At 51.3% G+C, this 14,145-nt stretch overlaps 1 protein-coding gene across 1 annotated transcript in view; it reads left to right on the top strand.

Annotated features, from left to right (window-relative positions):
* The window catches only part of DNHD1 (dynein heavy chain domain 1), a 278,012-nt gene that overhangs the window by 67,000 nt on the left and 196,867 nt on the right, over positions 1-14,145 (top strand). Inside the window, 3 exon segments of the mRNA XM_075918511.1 lie at positions 364-607; positions 1,933-2,090; positions 2,607-2,732. Coding sequence (XP_075774626.1) covers positions 364-607; positions 1,933-2,090; positions 2,607-2,732 — 528 coding nt within the window.

Genomic DNA, 14,145 nt, shown 5'->3' with positions numbered 1-14,145 from the left:
TGTGAAGCCAGGACTCGAACAGAGTTTAAAAAAAGAGCTAGATAGATTCATGGAGGTTGGGTCCATCAGTGGCTATGAGCCAGGATGGGTAGGAACGGTGTCCCTGGCCTCTGTTTGTGAACTGCTTTGGAATGGGTGACAGGGAAGGAATCTCATGATGATTTCCTGTTCTGTGCCCTCCCTCTGGGGCATCTGGCATTGGCCATTGTCAGAAGACCGGACACTGGGCTGGATGGACCTTTGGTCTGAGCCAGTGTGGCCATTTGGAGGGTCTGGGGGTAGTATGGCCAGTGGTAGGGATGGCCGAGTATCTCCTGCTCCTTGGGGTTTTGGGTTGCTAAGAGCCCCCTGCTCTGCCTGCAGGCAGCCCTGAGGGAGACCCAGGAGATCTGCAAGCAGCACACATGGGTGGCAGAGATCCACAGCTTTGCTCACAGCTGGAGCCCCAAGCAGCTGGAGCTGATGAAGGGCTGGCCTGCGGGCGACTACGTGCAGCTAGTGGTGCAGCTGCGAGCCTGGGCAAAACGGATCCGAGAGGTGCCCTCCACTGTCATCACCTGCAACCGGCTCTTCCTGGTGGACTGCAGCAGCGTGCAGCAGGAGACTGGTTTGTGGGCATTGCGGGGGGGGAGGGGAGGGACCTCCACAGAGCACACAAGTCAGTTGGAGTCAGACAGGTGATGCACACAGCCGCAGGGACGGGCTGGTGACATGGCAGGACAAGAGGGGACTCTGGGGGGAGGGCTGGTCACAGAGGGGGGGACAAGGGGACCTGAGGATGGGATCTGGGGGGAGGGCTGGTCACAGAGGGGAGGGGCAAGGGGACCTGAGGATGGGATCTGGGGGGAGGGCTGGTCACAGAGGGGAGGGACAAGGGGACCTGAGGATGGGATCTGGGGGGAGGGCTGGTCACAGAGGGGAGGGGCAAGGGGACCTGAGGATGGGATCTGGGGGGAGGGCTGGTCACAGAGGGGAGGGGCAAGGGGACCTGAGGATGGGATCTGGGGGGAGGGCTGGTCACAGAGGGGAGGGGCAAGGGGACCTGAGGATGGGATCTGGGGGGAGGGCTGGTCACAGAGGGGAGGGGCAAGGGGACCTGAGGATGGGATCTGGGGGGAGGGCTGGTCACAGAGGGGGGGACAAGGGGACCTGAGGATGGGATCTGGGGGGAGGGCTGGTCACAGAGGGGAGGGACAAGGGGACCTGAGGATGGGATCTGGGGGGAGGGCTGGTCACAGAGGGGAGGGACAAGGGGACCTGAGGATGGGATCTGGGGGGAGGGCTGGTCACAGAGGGGGGGACAAGGGGACCTGAGGATGGGATCTGGGGGGAGGGCTGGTCACAGAGGGGGGGACAAGGGGACCTGAGGATGGGATCTGGGGGGAGGGCTGGTCACAGAGGGGAGGGGCAAGGGGACCTGAGGATGGGATCTGGGGGGAGGGCTGGTCACAGAGGGGAGGGGCAAGGGGACCTGAGGATGGGATCTGGGGGGAGGGCTGGTCACAGAGGGGAGGGGCAAGGGGACCTGAGGATGGGATCTGGGGGGAGGGCTGGTCACAGAGGGGGGGGACAAGGGGACCTGAGGATGGGATCTGGGGGGAGGGCTGGTCACAGAGGGGAGGGGCAAGGGGACCTGAGGATGGGATCTGGGGGGAGGGCTGGTCACAGAGGGGAGGGGCAAGGGGACCTGAGGATGGGATCTGGGGGGAGGGCTGGTCACAGAGGGGGGGACAAGGGGACCTGAGGACGGGCTGTTGTAAGTGGGGTTGTAGCCTCTGCGCGGGTGTGGCTGGGGAGTTACGGGAGGGCCCGTGGAGCCCACTTTGGGGAGTGATGGGCCCAACTCAGGGGTCTCTTTGCTCCCCACGGGAGGGCGCTATGGCAGCAGTCCGGGCTGCCCTTGCCTCCACTCTCTTGTCCTGATGCCCCCAGTGCCCCTTCTGGACTCCATCAGCAGGGAGATCCTCTCCTTGCTGCTGAGCGAGACGTCCCAGCGTAGCGAGAGCCTCATTGCCGAGCTGGGCGCGCTGGTGCAGCTCTACCAGAATGTCAGCACCAACATCTTCACCATCGCCAAGTGCTCCCAGAAGGTACGGCTGGAACCGGCAGTGCCATGTACCCGCCTGGGGCCAAGGCTCGTCCCCACCCTGTTGGGGCCCTCTGCTCTCCTTCCCTACAGCCTGATTGGGGCCAGGGCCTTTGTGCGGGGCCCCCTGCGGCATGGCACAGCGCAGAACAGAGCAGCTGTCGGGGTCAGCGGGGGGCTGCTGAGCTACATGGGTTCCTGCTCGTCAGAGGTTCTGACGAGAGAACCCAGCAAGGCAGTGTCAGCCCGTGGAAGCAGCCCGCCCAGCCGCCCAGTTTGTTCCACCGCGGGAGAGGAGGGCTGCTTTGTGCAGAGAAACGGACAACGTCCCGCTTGTTCAATTTGTTTGTCCAGCCTCTTCACGCAGCCCTGCAAATAATGCAGGGGGTGAGTGGGCCTTTCCTCCTCTGTGCGCAGGCGCTCTGCAGGCTCCCAGCAAGTGGGGCCAGAACCCTGGGCCTCAGCGCAGTTTTCTGTCAGGGCGGGGGGTCTGACCGGACGGTGCTCGCTCTTTCTCCAGCTGGAGCAGTACCGAGGCCAGATGGCAGAGCTGCAGGAGCGTGTGGAGTATGTGCGTGCTCTGAACGAGGTGATCCGTCTGCGCTTTCGCCCGCTCAGCCCGTACGAGGAGAATCTGGAGAACACGGTGAGGCTCCCAGCAATGCCATGCTAAGGTTGGGATACGAGACCATTAGTCCAGTCTCTTGTCTACATCCCTAATCTCAATATATCATGTGGCAGTGAGTTTCGCAGGCTAAACATTCATTGTATGAAAAAGCTCTGTTATCTGGGGAACTGAGGTAAGCAATTGTTGTGTTACTAAGGCCAACACCTCTTTTTCACAAGCGGTATATTGTTGTTTTACTTCAGATAAGGTCCGGGACCCATATGCAACTGGTTTGGTTGATGTTCCTTTTTCTTGCATCAATATGGCCCCAATGGCTTCTTTCCCTGTGGACAACTGTAGGTGGAACTCCTTATTGGGGTCAGGATAGGCAAGTGCTGGGGCTTGCATCAAAGATTGTTTTAACTGCATGAATGCTTCCTGTTGAACAGCGCCCTACTGCCAAGGTTGGGATTTCTTTAATAGCTTATAAAGTGGTTTTGCTTTCAGCCCGAAGTTCTCAATGAAATCCCTACTGAAACCCAAAAGGCCTAAAAACATCCTTAAGGTGTGAACGTCTGTTGGCGCAGGAAGGCTGGCAATCATTTTAATACGTTCCTGGTTGGGTTTCCTACCATCTTTGCCTAACTCCACTCCTAAGTATGTGACGCTGGTCTTAACTAACTGGGCCTTGGAGGAGTTGATCAAAAATCCAGCTTTTTCCAAGGTGTGTCGTACTTCTTCTAAAACTTTCAGGTGCTCCTCCCGATCTACTGTCGCTATCAAAATATCGTCTACATAGCTTAAAATATGTTTGGCATATTTACAGTTTTTCCATAGATTTGTGACCGCTCGATGGCAAATTGTAGGGGCATTATGGAACCCTTGTGGTACTCGGGTGAACGTAAATTGTTGGTGTAAATAGGTAAAAGCGAATTTGTACCATGAATCAGGATGGAGAGGTATTGAGAAAAATGCATTGGATATATCAATTACTGAAAACCATCGTGCACCATTAGCAATTTGAGCAATTATTTCGGGGTATTTTGCAACTACCGGGGTCATTTTAGGAGTTACTTTGTTTAACTCCCGATAGTCTACAGTAAGCCGCCAGGATTTCCCATCAGCCTTTTTGACCGGCCATATTGGGGAATTACACGGGCTCTCACACTTGACAATTATTCCTTGTGTCAATAGAGCTTGTATGGTGTCGTCTATCCCTTTCTGTGCTTCTACTGGAAATTTGTATTGTCTAATTGGGCGTGGGTCTGGTCCAGTTACACTAATTATCTGTTGTATTTTCCCGCAGCTAAGCTTATGTTGTGCAAATACCCTTAAATGTCGCTCCACTATCTCCTGCACATCTGATTCCCAGGTGGGCATCGCTATATCTTGACATGCTTTTACAGATCCTATCCGGTGAGAGGGTAATACGATGGTTCCTACTTCATCTTCTTCACTGGTCTTATATAGGCACCGGTTAGGTAGATCTATGACTAATCCATAGTTTTTAATTAAATCTATGCCAAGGATACCCACATTATCTAGTTCTTGCAGACCAATAGTGGTTGTAATCTGTAAGGATCCTAGTTGACAATTAACATCCTTAATGAAGGGTACAATAGAGGTCTTGCCATTATAAGACTGTAAAGTTCTTATATGATCAGCGTTTGTATTCTTGATTATAGGTGATTGTTTAGTGCAGATTAAGCTGGTAGAAGCCCCTGTATCCACCAATGCTTGCTGTTCAATGGTTCCGAACTTCCCTTTATACATAACCTTTACTATTGGTCGTCCATATACATCAAATGATAGTGAAGTAATCCATTGCATCTTCAGGGGCAGGGAAGCTCGGCATCCTCATTGGGGGTCGCGGTTCTCACGGTCATCAAAATGGTGACCCTGGTTCCCACGGTCTTCAAAATGGCGACCCTGGTTCCCACGGTCTTCAAAATGGCGGCGCCCATCAGGCTCCAAAGGACTGTGACAAGATGGTGGTGCCGTATATCTTGACCTCTCCTCACAAAATGGAGTCTCGGCTGCAGCAGCCGCTTTTCCTTCCCACTGGACTAGCTCGCTAAAGATAGAGTCTGTATTCATGGATTTTATCTTGTCCCAGGGCAGATATTTTGACAGCCTCTGGGCAAGAACCTTTCGGGTAGCAGAAATGTTTTCTTTCTTTCCCCACAATATCCGAGGAGGAAAGCTAGACTTTGGGGCTTTTTGCTCTTTTGATGGCTGGTTTTCTCTTTTAAAAGGCTTTTCTCCAGCTTGGTTTTCCTCATTCAAGGCTGATATTCTTTTGGTGTGCTGTTTAGGTCCAGCAGCTGCCATCTGCTGCAATTCAAAAACTTCCCTTAATTTTTCCTCAAACATAGGAAGAGGAGCATTCTGATAATCGAAAGCTCCTAGGGCCAATTTCAAATTTGGGAGTAAGCCTTGATAACACATTTTCTTAAACTGGGGGTTGTCACACTCCAGTCTATCAGCCCTCTGATCTCCAAGCCCAGCTAACCAAGATAAGGTTTTCTTCCTAATTATGTACAGCTCAGGTTTTTCTCCCTCTCTTTGTTGATCTGAGTATGCTTTCCCTACCAGATCTTCTTGAGGGAAGAACACTTTACACACAGCTGTAAACAGCACTTTCCTGTCCGGGTTAGGGTCATTGACCACGGAACAGGGAAGTGCTAAATAATCCTCCACTGGCATACATTCTTTTAACAAAATCACGATATCTTCTGAGCTCAAATTCGGGGTGGCACATATTCGGGCAACCCAGTCTAATACCTTCTCTTTATTGCATGGTCCCATATTTTTACCTAGAGCCCGAGCCTGTTCTGGCGTTAGGGCCCTCTGTTCTTGTTTTATCACCGGGTAAGGTTGACCAGGATATTGTACCCGGGTGGTGGTTATAGGGGCCATGCACTCTGATTTTTCCTCCCCTCCTGGATACGATGGAGGGGGAGCAGAGGGAAGACTGGATTGTACCTCACTTTCCCCCAGCCAGTCTACCTCTCGGTATTGGGGCTGAATAGCCGCCACTACTCCCTTCGCCATGCCCAGCTGCTGCTGCAGCTTACAAATGGTTTCATTACACTGAGTGTGATCCCCTTTAGCTCGCACGCTGCTAGCTTCTTTCATGAGCTGCCTCACAGCGGCTTGGGTGTCGTCAAGCTGTTTAGTTTTTTCAGCTATTACCTCCTTCGCCTTGTCTTCTTTTACACGAGTCAACCAATTTATTTTCTAGAACGGACATCTTAGCATTCAGAGTTTGAATAAGGGAGTCCTTGGACTCAACCTCAAACTCCTTCCGTTCTAGCTTTCCCTCAATCACACTCAAGTGGTGCATTGCCTCCTCATACATTGATCTCATTGATCTCATTTGAGAGGCTAGCTCTTGGCTAGTCATGGCCAATCCATATATCAAGGCTCTTTTTTGATGTTTCCGTTTTGGGTGGGGCTTAGCCTCCACGTATTTTTCCCATAAACTGCCAAACTTATCTAGAGAATCCTCCCCCCTGAAAGAATCTTTCACCCAGGGGTTAGCTCCTTTCCCAAAGGAATTGACAGCAAACTCCAAAGAACTTTTATTGTGCACAGGCCGCCAGCCATCGATGTCAAACAGCCGGTTTGCTGTCATCTTGCTAAATTGGGCTGCTTACCCAGCCCGCACTAAAAAAAATATCTGAGTCACTGGGTTATGACTAGGCTTGGAGCCAAAGCCTGTCAATCAGTGCCTCACTAAAAAAAACCCGAAAAACACGAAATCGCACACAAACAGGGAGTGCCGCTTTCCTGCCCGCACCAAGCGGCAGAAGGGGTTTAAAAGATGACTGCAGCGCCCAGGCGCACTACCCAGAGTAGGCCTTCCGCCTTCTTAAGCGACTGCTCCCAGGGTCAGGGCTTTACCCTCAGCTGACAGGGTCGGGAACCTGTCACTGTCGGGCGGCCTGGGTCCCAGAGGGGCGTCCCCCTCAGCTGGAACCCCAGGACCACCTTGAAATCACAATCGGGGATAACGGATAGGGTCCCCGAAGACGGAACCCGCCACGAGCACAGCAATACTGTTGTTGTTGTTGTATGTTTAAGCACCACCCATACAAGTGTGAGTGTGCTCAGGGCCTGACAAGGGATGAACCAACCCTCACCAGGTCCTGCCGCGGTCGCCAAACTGTTACCTGGGGAACTGAGGTAAGCAATTGTTGTGGGAGCTAAAGCTAATGGCAATGACTAAGCCCACGGCCTAAAGCTGGGTGTCCCCCTCCCAGAAGCCAGATTCGGCCTGGTGTTACGTATCTGATCACCGTTGGATTGGGTAACCACAAATCAGGCTAGACCAATGTTTAGGGCCAAACCATATATTTTGAACAGTAGAACATACACCAACAACAACAGTGTAAACCCACCCTATCCCAGAAGAAAAGAAGATAGATAAGTCCCGGATACAACAAAGGGGAATATACTTTACAAATCAGAGGCAGATGGCGATTGATGCCTGCGACCTTCTACCCTGTGGCTAGTGTAAAGCCTTAGGGGAGGACAGCAGGGAGTCCCTCGCTGACAGGGAAAGGTAGTCCTGTTGAACGGCCCTCCTGCAGGTGGATCTCTGCCTCCAGTGAGTCGGGTAGATTCCCTCTGGGATCGGCGCTTGGTAGCCCTTCGACTTCCAGTCCAATCCAGCGGGTAAGGATGATGGTAAATGAGTTCAAGTCTATGTGGCAGAAGCCAATAATCCTTAAGTGGGGCATTCCCACACTCGCGAGGCTCTCTCTCCCACACTCGAACAAAACCTTATACCAGAACCCACAAACTAAAATGGATCACCATGGGAGACGAACAGACACTGACAGGACTTGGGACAGCAGACAGTGACTGACAGGCTACAATACAGACGGACAATGGCGAACCCGAACCCTTCCTTGGTCAGGGCTTATAAGCCCTTCAAGGCGGGAAAAGGGTGGCAAGGGTGGTGTGCAGCAAATGGTGCCGTGTGCAACACTCCAGTAGGGAGGGGTGCACAGTTTCTGAGTGGTGTGCAGCTCATTTTAGTGCCTAGTGCACAGTTTTGGACTGAGTGCAAACGATAGTGCGGGGTGCACCGTGCAGGTGACTGTGTGCACTTTGGCGGGAAAAGGGTAACACAGGGAGAAGAAGGGAAACAAGATGGAATCTAAAGAGGCTCCATTTTGAACATACGACGAGGAGTCCTGTGGCACCTTATAGACTAACTGAAGTGTAGGAGCAGAAGCTTATGCTCCTACACTTCAGTTAGTCTCTAAGGTGCCACAGGACTCCTCGTCGCTTTTGCAGATTCAGACTAACACGGCGACCCCTCGGATATTTTGAACATAATAGCTTTAAATGTTTTTTCCCTGGCAACAGCTTCTTTTCTACTTTCCCTTATCATTGACTGTCGGCTTGTTCCTGTGATAAGAGACAGAGACAACAGAAGCCCCACAGCCTCTATTTCTTCTCCTCCCAGTAGTCGTAGACTTGTTCCATGTCTGTCACAGTCGATCTCGAGCAGACCACCCAACCACCACAAGAGCTAGGGGGATTTGAAGGACCCAGCCAGGTTAACTGTCAACAAAGCAAAGGCCTAGTTCCTCAGATCAGTGTCTGCAGTCAGACTAGCACATGACAAAAGACACAGCTGAGTGAATGGTGGACTTTCCATTTCCCCCACAGCTGGCCCAAGAGACCCCCCCGCAGAGATGCATCCATGTACACCAATATTAACGTTCCGTATTGCCCCTGACATACCAGAGTGCCACCCACTGACGTACCCAGGGGTCGCCTGTTACCTTGTTCATGTTGGTTTGATCAAAACATCCCTGTCCGTCCTGCTGTCACCCTGACCTTATCCTGAGGATGGCTCAGCATGTTCCTTTTCACTTTGCTTTGTAGCCACAAAGGTTTGGTGGCTATTTTAGCCTAGGCCTCAGGTCTCTGATACAAAGGCCTATGTTCCAGGCCTTCTTTCTACTGCACCTCCAGTGCAGCCTGCTCGCTTAGCTGAGGGCCTACACTTAGCACTCAGAGTTTGTTACGAACAAGAGTAAGTTTATTACCAAAGACCATAGGGGTAGGTGATAATAAAGACTAGAAGACGCTATGGTTACAAGTCAAGCAAAACTCACTTCCCAGTGACTAAAAGTGAACTTGATCAGTTGATCGTCGTTGGCTAAGCAGGTTTTTTGCCTGTAGTCAGTTCCCAGAGGCTTCAACTCCCTTTGGCCATGCCTGCCATAGAGCTCTTACAGGAACCCAGCTGAAAGCTTGTGGTGTGGCTGCTTTATGCCAATGGGAGAGAGCTCTGTCATTGACGTAATGGAAGCACTGCAACAACCTATGGGGTAGCGATGTTGGCAGGAGAAGCTCTCACAGCACCACTGACGTTGCCGGTGGGGGTGGGAGTGACGTAAGTTTTGCTCACAGAAGTGGCAGTGGTGGATGCCGAAAAGGCTCCTGCCTTTTGCTTGTATTTCCCCAAGCCTCCTGGGGAATGGGAGAAAGGACTTGCTGGCTTTATCCCTGTCCACTCACTTAGTCTGATGGTTCAATTTCCCTTCTACCTGTGTAGATGTACTTTTAATTCTCCTCAGAAGTATTACCTGGCTCAATTTATACTGGAGACACAGGAAAATAGTAGGGCTGTTGATTAATCAGTTAACTCAAACGATTAATTTAAAAAATTGTGATTAATCACAGTTTGAATTGCACTGTTACAGTACTTGACAAGTATTAAATATTTTGGGATGTTTTTCCTACATATTCAAATATATTGATTTCAATTCCAACAGAATATAAAGCGTACAGTGCTCACGTTATATTTTTTATTACAAATGTTTGCTTTGTAAAAAACAAAACAGATGGTATTTTTCAATTCCCCATAACAATTACTGTTGTGTAATCTGTTGAACATGAATGCTGAATTAATACATGTTGAATTATGTACAAAAAATAATTGCATTCAAGATTAAACAATGTAAAACTCTAAAGCCTACAAATCCACTCAGTCCTAGTTTTTGTTCAGCCAGTCACTCAGACAAACACAGTCGTTTACATTTGTGGGAAATAATGCTGCCTGCTTTTCATGTACAAACTCTTCTGAAAGTGAGAACAGGTATTTGCATGGCAGTTTTGTAGCTGGCGTTGCAAGCTAGGTATGTGCAGACATGTTAAACACTCATATGGCCCTTCTTGCTTTGGCCACTACTCTACAGGACATGCTTCCTTGACGCTCATTTAAAAAATAATACCTTAATGAAATGTGTGACTGAGCTCCTTGGGGGAGAATGTCTCCTGCTCCATTTTACCTGCAGTCTGCCCTAGATTTCATGTGAGAGCAGTCTCAGATGATGGCCTAGCACACATTGCTTTTGAGAACACTTTCACGGCAAATTTGACAAAATGCAAAAAAAGCACTGGTGTGAGATTTCTAAAGAGAGCTGCACCACTCGGCCCACGAGACCAAATGATTTGCTACAGGTACTGACGAGGTCTTGCACAGTAGCAAAGATTCGCGCGCTACCTTGCGCACATTGGGGATGTACACTCCACTCCACCGGAGGAAGTGCTACACACCTTACCAGAGACACAGGGACACGGCCTTTACTAGACAACAGCAGTACCGGCCTTTTGAACAGAATCGCTTCCAACCTCAAAACCACCATAGAAGAGCCCCTAACAACCGTTCTTCAGCGACTCCCGCCTCTAGGCAGCAAGTTTGAAAATTTGGTCAAGGGTCTGCCTAACCTCCCTTCTACTCCAGTACCTGGTGAGTCCAATGTATTTCACCACCGCTTGCGCCCTTAGAATCATAGAACTGGAAGAGACCTCAGAAGGTCATCAAGTCCAGCCCCCTGCTCTAGGCAGGACCAGTTCCAACTAAATCAACCCGGCCAGGGCTTTGTCCAGCCGAGACTTAAACACCTCTAGGGATGGAGACTCCACTACTTCCCTAGGGAACCCATTCCAGTGCTTCACCGCCCTCCTAGTGAAATAGTTTTTCCTAATATCCAACCTGGACCTCTCCCACCTCAACTTGAGACCATTGCTCCTTGTTCTGCCATCTGTCACTACTGAGAACAGCCTCTCTCCATCCTCTTTGGAACCTCCCTTCAGGAAGTTGAAGGCTGCTATCAAATCCCCCCTTACTCTTCACTTCTGCAGACTAAACAGACCCAAGTCCCTCAGCCTCTCCTCATAAGTCATATGCTCCAGCCCCCTAATCATTTTGGTTGCCCTCCGCTGGACCCTCTCCAATGCGTCCACATCCTTTTTGTAGTGGGGGGCCCAGAACTGGACACAATACTCCAGATGCAGCCTCACCAAAGCCGAATAAAGGGGAATGATGACATCTCTGGATCTGCTGGCAATGCTCCTCTTAATGCAACCTAATATGCCATTAGCCTTCTTGGCTACAAGGGCACACTGCTGACTCCTATCTAGCTTCTCATCCACTGTAACCCCCAGGTCCTTTTCTGCAGAATTACTACTTAACTGGTTGGTCCCCAGCTTGTAACTATGCTTGGGATTCTTCCGTCCCAAGTGCAGGACTCTACACTTGTCCTTGTTGAACCTCATCAGATTTCTTGTGGCCCAATCCTCCAATTTGTCTAAGTCATTCTGTACCCTATCTCTGCCCTCAAGGGTATCTACCTCTCCCCCCAGCTTAGTGTCATCCGCAAACTTGCTGAGGGTGCAATCCATCCCCTCATCCAGATCATTAATAAAGATATTGAACAAAACCGGTCCTAGAACCGAACCTTGGGGCACTCCGCTAGAAACCAACCGCCATCCTGACATCGAGCCATTGATCACTACCCGCTGGGCCCGGCCTTCTAGCCATCTTTCTATCCATCTTACCGTCCATTTATCCAATCCACAATCCCTTAACTTGCTGGCAAGAATATTGTGGGAGACCGTATCAAAAGCCTTGCTAAAGTCAAGGTATATAACATCCACTGACTTCCCCATGTCCACCGAGCCAGTTACTTCATCATAGAAGCTAATCAGATTGGTCAGGCACGACTTGCCCTTTGTGAATCCATGCTGACTATTCCTAATGACTTTCCTCTCATCCAAGTACCTCAATATTGATTCCTTAAGGATCCCTTCCATGATTTTTCCAGGAACCGAAGTAAGACTGACCGGCCTATAGTTCCCTGGATCGTCCTTCTTCTCTTTTTTGAAGATGGGCACTACATTTGCCTTTTTCCAGTCATCCGGGATTTCTCCCGATCTCCACGACTTTCCAAAGATAATAGCCAAAGGCTCCACAATGACATTTGCCAACTCCCTCAGTACCCTCGGATGCACTAAGTCTGGACCCATGGATTTGTGTACGTTTAGCTTTTCTAAATAGTTCCTATCCTGTTCTTCTTCATCAAGTAGTGTCCCCGAGGGTGCTCCACTCGAGGTGCTGGGCTCGTCCCGGTGCCGCAAACCGGAGGAATTTTCACTAGCAGTAGCCACCTGCCGGACCGCGCATGCGCAAGTGCCCCTTCGCGCCTTTCATCTGAGCGCAGTCCGGTCTTGTCAGTTTCTTTCCAACCAGCCGCAGACGGAGTTAATTTAGGCTCCCTTCCCCTCTCTGAGGAGAAAGGGAAATTTTCCTAGTTATAGTTTACTTGGTTAGTGATAGGTAGTAGACTGTTATACTGTTTCTAGTTGTAGTTCCCTTTTAAAAAAAAAAAAAAAAGCCGTTTTTTCTTCAGCGGCCAGTCAGTGCCTTCCTGACTGAAATTGACTCAGACTAAATAAACAACAAAGGACTCAAGGATGCCAGGATCACCTGGTTTCAAGAAGTGCCTCCAGTGCCAGGAGGCTATCCCCATCTCAGATGGACACTCCCGGTGTGTCAGATGTCTCGGTCCTGCCTTGAGGACGGGGGGCTGGACTCAATGACCTCTTGAGGTCCCTTCCAGTCCTATTATTCTATGATTCTATGAAGTGTGGCCACTGCGCGAAGATGACAGCTCGCGCCAGAAAGGATCAGGAGCTGAGGTTGAGAGTCCTTTTGTTCAACAAGGCTCTCCAAGCTCCGGAGGTCTCCGAGCCGCGCTCTGCATCTACTGAGCACGCTGGGCAAGCCCGCAAGATCCACGGGACGCCGGGCGGCACCGTGGATAAGCCGGGGAGCTCTGGCTATGCGCCGAGACTCCCCGTGGGCAAGGCGGGCAAGGGCCGTAGCTCTTCTGCCCCAACTGCAGCCTGCCCCAAAAGCTCCGCTCCGACACCCAAGAAGGGGTCGCGAGCGGAGTCGGTGCCGGCAACGGCTTTAACGGCCATTGCGGAGCCGGCAAGAGAAGCCCCGGCACGGGGAGTTCCGGCGCATGCGCGCCTGCAGCCAGCTGTGTCGGCACCCACAGTGCCTTCCTTAGGTGCCGCTCTGGGCTCCTCGGTGCCGGGCATATCGGCACCGGATGCACCTCCGCCGCAGGAGTCTCTGCCAGCCCAGCCTCCTGCTTTCACATTCCCGGATGATCAAGCTGCACCGAGCCTTTACTCTGCCGATGTTCAAGTGGCAGAGGCTTCTTCACTGTCTGCTGTTCTGCCACAAGCACCTCCTCAGCCTGCCTGCAATGCCTCGCAAAAGTCTGCAAGGGTCCAGACACCATCAATAACGCCGGACAGTGTCACCTTCTCACCTGGACCTGATTCACCTACCTCGTCCCATGCTGATTGCCGTCGTCGTATTCACCCTTACACGACCTCCAGGGAACCCTACTATAGGTCACCTCGTCATTCACCGCCACGTCGGTACTATCGGGACCGCTACTCGTGGTCTCCTTCACGCTACTATAGGAGATCCCTTTCACCAAGATCCCCAAGACGTACAGAGTGCCCTCGTTGGTATGACACAGTGAGAAGATACAGCCGTTCTCCCTGCCGCAGCCGGAGGGATGACCGATGTTATCACGAGTGCTCTTCTCGTTCATCTCACCGCAGAAGGTATTCGCGATCGCGGTCACCGCAATCTTCTCGGCATGAATCTCCGCACGGTCTGGACGAGTCTACTCCTTATGTTGCCCCACCATCCTCGGCTGGGGATTTGGATTCGCAATATCAGGAGGATAAGCAGGACCACACTCCTCTTCAGGAACAGCAGAGCCCTGATTCCCCGGCGCAGTGTTCCTCATCCTCGCCAGATGACGCAGTGATCCCTGCGGACTTGTCTCCTACGGAGGACCACAAGCAGTTCCAGGAGCTCTTCAAGAGGGTTGCACAATCCCAGGACGTTCAGACAGTGGACGTGCAACAGAAACAACATCAGTTGCTTAAGAATCTACAACCTTCCCAAAAGTCAAAGCTCGCTTTTCCCTTTGACGCTATACTGGAGATCGCCAACGACATCTGGCAGACGCCGGCCACATCGCTACCAACTAATAAGCGGTCGGACAAGAAGTACTTCATCACTCAGAAAGATATGGAGTTTCTGTTTACACAT

The sequence above is a fragment of the Pelodiscus sinensis genome, unplaced genomic scaffold (assembly GCF_049634645.1).
Source record: "Pelodiscus sinensis isolate JC-2024 unplaced genomic scaffold, ASM4963464v1 ctg91, whole genome shotgun sequence".
Classification (NCBI taxonomy): domain Eukaryota; kingdom Metazoa; phylum Chordata; order Testudines; family Trionychidae; genus Pelodiscus; species Pelodiscus sinensis.
The sequence above is the reverse complement of the archived record's forward strand: the minus strand, read 5'-3'. Positions and strand labels throughout refer to the sequence as shown.